Below are 10810 nucleotides of genomic sequence, written 5' to 3'. Positions count from 1 at the left end.
GTATTTTTTTGTTAATATTATATGTATTTTGAATGTTGTATTGGAGATGTAGAATGTAATTTCTTTCAATTCGTTGCACAATTCGTCTTAATTTTTTAAAAGACAAATTTAAAATAAGAAAATAAATTCTACTTGTACATACATAAAAAAATATTTGTATGTGACTTAAGTACAGTAGGATATGCATTTTGTAGAATACTGTAATATACAGAGCAACGTTAAAAATAGATTTAGATTGTTCTTTATAAAAAGCCAAGCGAAAATTATACTTATGATACGTTTACAACTTTAGTATTGTAAAATGTCACCGAATTATTTTTTACTATATTGCAATTTTATCAATAATAAAATGTATAAAAAGTAATAATGTATACTACTAAGACTGAGTTATTTTAAAATAGTATTTACAATTACAGTCATGTCATTACACCATTACACATATACAGTCACACATGTAAATAACACAAGTCACATATAGCTGTTATACTGTTAAATCTTCATGAAATATGTTGTTTTCTTCCTTAAAAAATACTCAGAACATATACATATAAAAAATAAAAAAACTTACAAAACTAAAACAAAACTTGAATAAGTCTAGCAGTATAATAGTTATCAACTAAAAAGACAGATTTTGAACTTCACTGTATCGCAAATCATTTTTACAAAAAGTTTTTGTACGTAAAGTCGGAGGAAAAACTGACGTTACGTAGTGATATTTTTGTTTTTATTTAATTGCGGTGAGATCTGTGTTCCCTTTGAGCTACAATTTCGGCTATTGATAATCTCGTCTATGCTCTGTTTTAATTCCTCCATTTCTAAAATGTCCAATGGCAACGATGTCTGCGTTGCCATTTCTCGAGCATTGCCAGTCTGCGCTTCGGACTGCATTAGTCTTGTCAATTCGGGAGAACACGAGTTTAAACTAGATGCCAGATTTCCCATTCCAGCTTTTCTATATACCTCTTTTATTTCTGTGTCACTTTTCAACTTAATATCACTGGATTCTTGAAACAAATGCTTTAAAATGGTTTCATCTTGGAGCAAATATTTACTCCTACGGCCGTCTCTGCTCCTCCTATCACTCTCGTGACCATAACTTTTTGAACTCTTGTTGCTAATTTTACTCTTGCTACGTTCATGAGGTTCTTCAGGATCTAACATTTTAGCTTCTTCTTCTGGGTGACTGTCATCACTGTCACTGTCTTGATCGTCCTTTTCCATATTTCCTCCTTCGATATCCACGTCTTTTCCTGATATTTCTTGATGCTGTTTCTCCTCACTACTTAAATTCTCATCACTGCCACTTTGCCCTGGAAATAGGAACGGAAGCAGCATCCCAGCATTCTTCCCATCGAATAGTTTAGGATTCAAGGCGCGGTCATCCAAACCAGCGCTAGCCGATCGTCTCTTCATATTAGGCACTTGAATGGGCGGTACTTTTGAATTGCCACCTATAGTCAACGCCGATAATATCTGTGCACCGAGCTGACTTTCCTGTGATGTAGTACTGCCTCTTCTAAACAGCGGGCCTACTTTACCTGATCTAGATTTTCCGAAGTCTCGTCGTCGTTTCCCGCGTCGACCGCGTGAACTGCTAGCGACTTTCCGCGTTGTCTTCAATTCAGCTATTTGAACTGATATTTGTGAATCCAAAGAGTTTCTTCTAGATTCCACGGACACCCGACGTACACTAAAGCTGATTTCAGAATCTACAGAATTTCTCCTGTTACTAGATACAGAGCCCGTTGTACCACCGACGAGTGCACCTCTACGAGTAACTAGCTTTGGCAAAGCAGCTGCCCACGTTGAACTGAAATCCTGAGAAGCTACAGAGTTTAGATCGAAGTTTAAACCGACTGGATCCTCGTGGGTGTTATGGAAGCTGATAGACAATCGGCCAGCGTTGTTGAATGTCTTCCGTTTTGCAAACGCTTGAGCAATTACTTTGTGTTTCTTCAGTCTAATAGGCTCTTCTGTTTCGCAGTTGAATGTTCTACAATAAAATAATTTTAATAGCTTAAAAGTTAAAAAAAGAATGAAAGCAATGTTATATACTACTATATAATACTACCGTCTAAGAAATCTGGTCCAAGTATCTACAGTTGAACCAGTCCACACCCATGAAGACATAAGAATACCAGCAAAAAATGGTGAAAGCAAATGTAATTGCATTTTAGCTGCACTCGGTCGTACTTCCATTTTACATTCCGAAATATCCAAATACTTTGTTGTTATTGCACATCTGTACGTGAAATATAAAATGTTACTAAACATCGTATATTATTACGTATTCTAATTTTTTATGTTTCGATTTTCTTACATCATGTAATTTCTAAAACTCTGACGCCATTCTTCAGAATGTTGAAATTCGTAAATGTGGCAATAAAAAGTCACCACAACTGCAGCGAATGTGAAAATCGAGAATAGTCCCGTGCGCACGATGGTCTCTCGTATTTTAGAACTTGCTCTTTCAGATATAATTTCTTGACTGCTTATTTTTAGTCGAATCAAAGTAATTAATCCTAAAAATATTAACAATAACGTTAGTTAACTTGAAGTAAAAATATCATTTTTTAATATTTATTTTCACCAAGATACTTACTAGACTATGATCTTCATGAAAGCATACAAAGAAATACATTTTATTATATGAATAAAAAGTAAATAAAGTGAATAAAGAGAAAGCTAAATAGAAAAATGATGTAGATTCAAAACATACCTCTGCATAAGAAATAACCTCCAACGAGTAAGACAATCAACACAGGGCCAAGCAAAAACCAAGCTCTGACTGCGTGATTAGTGTAACCCACAAAACATATACCAGTAACACTATTTCCATCAATTTCCCCTAATGCCATGATTGTAACAGTAAGGACAAGTGGTAAACACCAAGCAATTAAATGGAAGTATGAGCCTTTCTTGTCAATCCTGTCTTGGATTTTGCCTAATGCTTGAAAACTCATATGCCAAGCATATGTAAGGATCACAAACCATACCATAGCTGCCATAAGGGAGTAATACACAAGAACAAACACTACGACACATGACAAATTCTCTCCACTGAAAACATATTAGTACACAAAGTTTTTATATCTGACTTAATACAAAAATTTTCAACAAAATACGACATATGTAATTATACAACAATTTATTATATACATTAAATAATTATAAACTACCTCGGCTCACTCATTCTTAAGGTTCCATCTTTCCTGCACACAATTACTTCTCTGCTTCCTGTAAACTGAACAAGCCATCCAATACAGGACATCATAAAGCAACAGTTTATGTAAAATACAACTAAAGCTGGATATTTATTTGCACTTCTCCAATCAATTAAAAATGTTATCTGAAATAACACATAAATTAGATACAATGTTATTTATTTTATATTCCTTTATCGTGACAATTATTACTTACAACTGTGAATAAATTGAATGAACCACAGATGCCTGCAGCCCAGGCAATAAAAGAATGAATTTGCTTATGCTCATCTGGTGTAAAAAGTGGATCATTGCACTGTGTTCCACAACCTTCAACTCCTTCAAAAATAGCAAGTGCATTATCAGTTGGAACTAATGGCTTTAGGCATTTACCAGAAATATTAAATTTCAATTCTCTAATATCATTTTTACATAGTCTGGGAAATAAATCTGTATTTTCACATTTAACAAAACTTGGCCATATTGTGTGATTGAACACGATTCTACACGGTCCTGAAACCATTTTACACATCTCTTGTGATGGTAAATCCACTGTGTCATTGATACATTTTGGCATAAATATTGAGCACAGAAAGGGTTGAACAACTGCCCAACACTTTGGCATATGTCTTAATGCTTGCAATACATGTAGTTTTTCCTGTAAAATAAGTATATAATAAGTACATTTAACAAAATGAAAAATAAAATATTAGTATAAAAAATATTTTAAACAATATAGGAATAAGGAAAAAGCATTGTAATATTTAGGAGTGATATAGTTGAGGCAGGAAGTACCTGAGGTGATTTTAAATAGGATTTTTCTGACCTGAAATATCTGGTATAAAAAGAGAACAAAGAAAAGAGAAAGTAACTCTAGACTTGAAAGATTTGCCTCTTTTAAAAATCAAAAATTACATTTATAAATATATTCATATCTAAAAATACCTATGTGAATTATACTTCATGTGTAATATATACCTCTACAATATCTTGGGTTACATGTTCAGGTATAAGATCCAATGTAGTAGTGGTATATGACAATCTTGTACCCATACAAGTACTCCTTTGCATTTCTACACATTTTGCTGCTCTATGACAATTTAAAGAATCAGGTGGTAATTCTCTCATGGGGTACCTGTCCAGCAGATAAGTGGAATCCTTAATTCTGTGCCTAGGACTCAACTCTAAACCATGTTTCCATGTTTCATTATTACTATTCGAATTAGTGGGAAATCCGTGCGCCAGTTCCGACGACGCTCGATGTAAGATTAAAAAATAATAAATGAATAGGAGCGTCATCTGAAAAAAGATTAATTATCATGAAAAAAAAAATTAATATCATTATTAAAGAGAAAAAAAACAGTAATGTACTATATAGTGATAATTTGTTATGGGCTTCCGTAATCGGTGCGCGATTCCCCGGCATGCTATCGGCTCAATTAAAAAGAAAATGTCACGTGTACTGCACCAGAGATAAACAACAAAAGTATTCCATGAATAAAAATAGTACCTTCGGACGCATCACTTAAAACTACACGCCAATTATTTTCTGAACGACTATACAGTGCCACGGAGAAGGCTCTCCGTTTCGTTCGGACAAAGCGTCTTGCATCTTCTACGCTCGCGACAGTCGCATCCAGCATACGAACGCTCGGACCACACACACGTTCCGTTCGCTTCCAGGCCACCCACGACGAACCCGATGAACTTGCTCATACCCATACCTCTTTCCGGTGTTTGAATGCACGGGGCTGTAAATAACTTCGCAAATACCTCACCAGTGGCAGCATCGTAGAATGTGCAGTATTATTTGCGCATCGAACGCGGGAAATTTTATAAACAACTCATTCCATGAATAAAATATTAATAATACGTGGTATTTTTTTAGCAATTATTGTAATTTGTAGTAAATTCATTCTTTTAAATACAGAAGTAATACATGTATCTGTATTTACAATAAAATGAGATAAATAAATCACTCATTGGTTCAATCAATCATTAGGTTTTATGTAACAATAATAACACTTGACGTGCTTTTTAAAGAAAACATAAATGAACTTATTACAACTATTACATATACATATTATTATATATATACATTATTACATGTATTACAACCTATGTATATTATCTTGTCGACTTTGACCAATAATTTAAAATTAATTTCAATATTACGCTATATAAATAGTAATTTTATAAACCTTAAATTAAAAAATATATTCTGTTGAAATTAAGTTTAATTACTAATGTGAAATGATATTTTTTTACAGAAACCTTTCCTAAAAATTTTTATTCTGACATCTAATTATTATTCAATAAGCCAGACAATAAGACTCGCAAGCCGCTTCATTTACATAATCAATATAGATAACACGGAGTGCCGTTTTTCAATAAAATGAACGATGGAAACACGTACATCGATAAATGTAACAAAAATACAATATAACGAATACGCGATACATGCGTAATTTCGCAAATTACTCCAGGGTTAATTTGTCTGTCAATTATTATTTTTACTGGTGTCGACCTCTGCAAAACATTTCTATTAAGCACAGGTGTTACAGCATGTGAATTGACAAAGGATAATAGCGTGCAAAGTACTTTCGGTAATGGTTTATTTTGATAAATATGATAAATTCATGATGTTAATTAACAATAATATACATTTTAGACTGATAACGTGCTATTAGGTGAAACGTCGGTTTTCTTCACTTGGCCTTTCCTTATTCCGGTGTAACAGGAAATATGATAAATTCCCCTATAGTTGATTAGCTGTTGGTGCTGATAATAACATGCTGTTAATATATGATAAGCCTGGGCCATATATGTCTATACTCAAGTTGGAATTAATACCAGCGGAACATAATACTACACGATCTCTCGACAGTCTGCGACCAGTATTAGATAGTAAAGCAATCCTTAAGGTGACAGATGTGTCGTAGAATAACCTGAAAAATAATTTCGATCATACCAACTTTTATTGATAATTTTGAAGTGTACGAATAAGAAGGTAAAATATTTTTTTTATGTAAAAATGAACATAAATAATTTTACAATAAGATTTCATATTTTATCACATCACATATTTTATATTGGAATTCTTTTATAGTTGAAGATGTTTAAGATCCTTTATTTAGGATTATATTTATTGCTATTTGGAAATTGCATTGGTGATTATCCAGATAGGGACACAAAATGGCAAATGTTATGCCCAGGTTTATATCCGAGAGCTTTTACAAGTTACACACCTCGTGGAAATCTATCTAGTGGAATATATACTACCCAGCCTTTAAATACCATGAAACACTGTGTCGCTGCATGCTGCACCGAAACTACATGCAATGTGGCACTTATGCATAATGGTACCTGCTATCATGTGCAGTGTAAAAGTTCCAAATTATGTATACCTTTATATAGGAAGGATTTGGCAAATGAAAATCCTCCAAGCATGGTTCTAGTTAAACCTGTAGAAGAAGATGAAATGTGGAGTGATTTGTTGGATCAAATAAATGATGATACTGGGTAAGATTTCAATTTCATATATAATATTTTATTATAACTTCGTTTAATTAATAATTATTCTAATTGATTTCTAGAGGGTTTCTCATGGATGGTACAGAAGGAGATCATATTCTTTTTGGTGGGTCAAATGGGATAAGTTGCATCACTCAATCGAATTGTTTAGAGCATGAAATCTGTGTTAAGTCTGGGGATAAGTCTGATATTGGAATTTGTCAATGTTCTACTGGATTTAAGCATAATAGTGCAGGTAATTATATCATTTAAGCGGTCATTAGAAAGATATTCAATGTGTTTTAATTTATTGAGAATTTTTTAATTCGTATTAATTGTGCTAGGAATTTGCACTTTGGTGGAAGACATAGAACTTGGTGTAACACCTCAAGGAAAACCACAAAGTATAAAAGATTCTGGAACATCCATGAAGCCACCAGTAAAACGATTGCTAGTTTCTGCAGTTTCAAAAGAAGTACGCCTACCAGAGAATGAAGTAACATTATCTGCATATACTGTGCCAGCAGAACAAGGAAATGAACATTACAATTATGCTTGGAGTCTTCTAAGTCAACCGGATGGCCATACTGGCACAATGTCTGATCAGAACTGTATGACTGTTAAATTAAGTAATTTATCTGAGGGTTTATATACTTTTAAAGTAACAGTAAATGGTCCAAATACCTATGGAGAAACATACGCAAATGTTAGCGTTTTACCACGTAAGTTTTCTTATTATGCTTATATTTCCTTTGGTTATTATTATTTATTGATTTAATATTATTTGCAGCCAAGAGAATAAATCAAGCACCAGTTGCTATAATTTCACCCGCGTCGCAGGTTGTAAAATTACCGAATACGGGAGCTGTGTTAGATGGTTCGTCGAGTAAAGATGACGACCGTGTTATTTCTTATCATTGGGAATTGCAACGAGGTCCTATTGGATATCATCCTAATCTAATTGATACACCTACTTTACAATTAGATAATCTTATCCCTGGCAACTACACTTTTAAGTCAGTACTGATATTATAAACTGTTTATTTATAAAAAATTTAATAATTGTTTAATATTTCAAATCTTTTATTTTTTTAGGTTAACAGTAGAAGATTCCAATCATATCACTAATTCTACGAGTGCTAATATAACAGTTTTGAAAGTAATTGATTATCCTCCTAGTGCTAATGCTGGTCAAGACATTATTATATATTTACCTCAGAACACATTGACACTCAATGGTAACTTAAGTACAGATGATCATGGAATAGCAAGTTGGGAATGGACAAAAAGTCCTTCGGATCAAAACAAGGCAGTAGATATGCAGAATACAAGAACGCCGTATTTACAACTGTCTAATTTGGAGGAAGGAATGTATACATTTGTGCTAAAAGTAACAGACGATTCAGAACAATTTTCTACAGCTGAGGTTCATGTGTTTGTGAAACCACCAACCAATAAACCGCCGAAAGGTAATTACATGATTTTACTTATTCTTATATTTCTATCGAAAAAATCTAAGTATTATTTTATTTTACATAATTTGAAATAGCTGATGCCGGCGAACTTATAACTATAGCGTTACCCGAAACAAAAACTGTACTTGATGGTCGGAAAAGTAAAGATGATATTAAGATTGTATCTTACCATTGGGAGCAAATGAGGTAAATTTAAGTTCATACATTAAGTTCATATATTTAATTGATTATATCTCGTAATATTATAATGCAGTATTAAATTTGATTTAACAGTGGACCTAGTAATGCTGTATTTTCGGCAGTGAATGAATCAGTTACGAATATTACAAAATTAACGAAGGGTGATTACGAGTTTAAGTTAACTGTAATTGACGATAATGGAAATAAAGATTCGGACACCGTTAAAGTAAAAGTTACACAAAGTAAATAGAATTTTATCCTACACTCTATTAACTAGTATTTGTAATTACTTGATTATTAAAATTAACTTTATTACATAGATAAAAATGCTGCCCCGAAAGCAAACGCAGGTGGAGATCAGGTTGTTGTAGCCCCGATTAGCGCACTAATTATTAATGGATCTCAATCAACTGACGACCTAAGAATTAGTGAATGGATGTGGTCGAGGGATCCGTCTAGTCTTGCTATAGGCACTATAGTTCAGAATTCTGATAAATCGCCAATCTTAATGGTAATAATATTTAACAGTATCATAAGTAGACAATTTTTTATTCATAACAGAGTATTTTTAAATTTTATTTATAGTTGACAGATATCGTGCCAGGAAGATACCTTTTTAGATTAAAAGTAATAGATGACCAAGGTCTTAGTAGCGAGGACACTGTATCCGTGATAGTAAAACCCGGTAAATATTACAGAAGAAAAGAAATAATACTGTAATAAAGCTTTAAATAATGTATATATATTCTTTATAGACCCACAATTATTGCATTTAGTTGAATTAACATTGAACATCGAAGCAAATTTATTAACAGTGTCGCAAAAAAATTCTTTGGTATTAAAATTACAAATGTTACTGCGGGATGAAGCATCTATTGTTGTCCGAAATTTAAGAGCGGAGCCACATACAGGCAGAGCTGTCTTAATTTTCTATGTAGAGAAAAAAGGAGGAAAAGTCGCTATGTACGGGCCGGAAGTAGTTAAACGATTGAAAGAAAAATTAAGACAAGATTCAGGCATTCTTCACTTGTCTGTTGCAAACATTGATACTGCTGTGTGTCAAAATAATTGTTCGGGTAAGTATCTTTTATTAAATATCATTACGTTATAAATAATTTTGTTGTACGAAATTTGTTTTTAAATAGGCCATGGAGTATGTGATCAAGAAACAAGATTATGTATGTGTGAAGCATTTTGGATGCAAAATTTAATACAGAAATACTTTGGCAATGGCGATTCCAATTGTGGTATGTTAAAATAAATACGAAAAGTAAATTTTAATATGAAAATAAATTAAGTTGACTTGAAGTCATATTTTTTTTCAGATTGGAGTATTCTCTATGTAATAATAGCATTATTGTCTCTAGTCGTATGTTGGGTTGGCCTCATTTGGGGTCTTGTTTGTCTGTGTCAAAGAATATGTACAGGTAAACGACGTTCACTTGGTACTAAGAAAAAACCACCGCGTTATTCTCTTCTACAACCGGAACCGGAGGACGACAGCAGCACATGTACGGCATCTTTCCTTTTATATGAATTTAGAAATAATATTACGTCATGACTCTTTATATGTTTATTTTTATAGTTTCAACACATAAAATGGTGTTATCTGAATCAGACACGGACTCCGATGATGTCTTATTCGAACATCGTAAAGCGAAAAATAGCAGTCAAGTAAGAAACGGTAAATCTCGAAATGGCTTTATTAAAGTGGGCTCTAGAGTGAAAACATGAGGTAATAGTCACACCTGTTAGGGTTTTAATGAATCGCGGATTAAGTAAGCCATAATTTCAGGAATTTGTTTCAGGAATGTGTAGAATTTAAGATTTCGTTAAACGACGCACATTTGTGTACGTTTGGCCAAAAAAAAATTAAGAAAACCATCAATTTTACTAGTCAGTTACAAGGCTGTAATTTTAAGTATGTATCTAGCAAGGATATGATTTCTCAGAAGTTGCCACTTGTAAAAAGAATTTGACGAAACTAGATGTACTTAATTAAGTACTGATTAGAGACAAGAAAATACACGCGCTCACTGTATTGCATCTTGTTTGATTTATTCGAAATAACACATATATTTATTGATATTGTGTACACATATTTGAAACTTTTATTATATAATTATAGTTGTGCCGCCGTATATACGCGTGCGGTATTATAGCACAATTCAAAGATCAAACTTGATTTGATTACGGCCTTAGAAAGTATTGGAATTAGTATTTATATATAATGATCGTTTCTTATTCATATATCTCTTGTATGTAATACTTGCTCTTTAATACGTATATCATCGATCTTATTTTTACACTGTATATGGATAAATAATAAAATTTATTATCCATATAGTTAATGTGGTATTTAATTTCCCTAAACATATATTTTAAGCGAATATAGTTTTCGAAGTTAAATAGAAATAGTAATTATTTCTTATAGCACGT

General features: G+C 32.7%; 2 protein-coding genes across 9 annotated transcripts; one reads left to right on the top strand and one right to left on the bottom strand.

Moving 5' to 3' along the window:
* Positions 1–135: 135 nt before the first annotated feature.
* Positions 136–4988, bottom strand: LOC117209215 (protein smoothened). 3 transcript variants are annotated; one of them, XM_033450932.1, is made up of 9 exons: positions 4714–4988; positions 4182–4502; positions 3421–3861; positions 3180–3349; positions 2720–3060; positions 2321–2522; positions 2072–2242; positions 1539–1993; positions 136–1451 (listed from the first exon to the last, which is right to left on the bottom strand). In XM_033450932.1, exons 1-9 carry the CDS (start codon positions 4723–4725, stop codon positions 703–705), a joined length of 2862 nt encoding a protein of 953 aa, XP_033306823.1. In that variant the 5' UTR covers positions 4726–4988; the 3' UTR covers positions 136–702. The 3 variants fall into 3 exon arrangements, with proteins under 3 accessions (XP_033306823.1, XP_033306824.1, XP_033306822.1); XM_033450931.1 differs by having other exon boundaries at positions 703–1993; positions 4714–4725; XM_033450933.1 differs by lacking the exon at positions 4714–4988 and having other exon boundaries at positions 136–1993; positions 4339–4428.
* A 725-nt stretch (positions 4989–5713) lies between these two features.
* LOC117209235 (dyslexia-associated protein KIAA0319-like protein) lies at positions 5714–10717 on the top strand. 6 transcript variants are annotated; one of them, XM_033450998.1, is made up of 16 exons: positions 5714–5809; positions 5875–6213; positions 6313–6725; positions 6800–6972; positions 7061–7438; positions 7507–7732; positions 7812–8185; positions 8266–8377; positions 8465–8613; positions 8692–8882; positions 8957–9056; positions 9127–9447; positions 9517–9618; positions 9697–9882; positions 9957–10055; positions 10180–10717. In XM_033450998.1, exons 3-16 carry the CDS (start codon positions 6319–6321, stop codon positions 10194–10196), a joined length of 2835 nt encoding a protein of 944 aa, XP_033306889.1. In that variant the 5' UTR covers positions 5714–5809; positions 5875–6213; positions 6313–6318; the 3' UTR covers positions 10197–10717. The 6 variants fall into 6 exon arrangements, with proteins under 6 accessions (XP_033306889.1, XP_033306888.1, XP_033306886.1 ...); XM_033450997.1 differs by having other exon boundaries at positions 10167–10717; XM_033450995.1 differs by having other exon boundaries at positions 5715–5809; positions 9957–10106.
* Positions 10718–10810: the final 93 nt, after the last annotated feature.

This window comes from Bombus bifarius, unplaced genomic scaffold (genome assembly GCF_011952205.1).
Source record: "Bombus bifarius isolate JDL3187 unplaced genomic scaffold, Bbif_JDL3187 scf7180000008166, whole genome shotgun sequence".
Taxonomy (NCBI): Eukaryota; Metazoa; Arthropoda; class Insecta; order Hymenoptera; family Apidae; genus Bombus; species Bombus bifarius.
The sequence above is the reverse complement of the archived record's forward strand: the minus strand, read 5'-3'. Positions and strand labels throughout refer to the sequence as shown.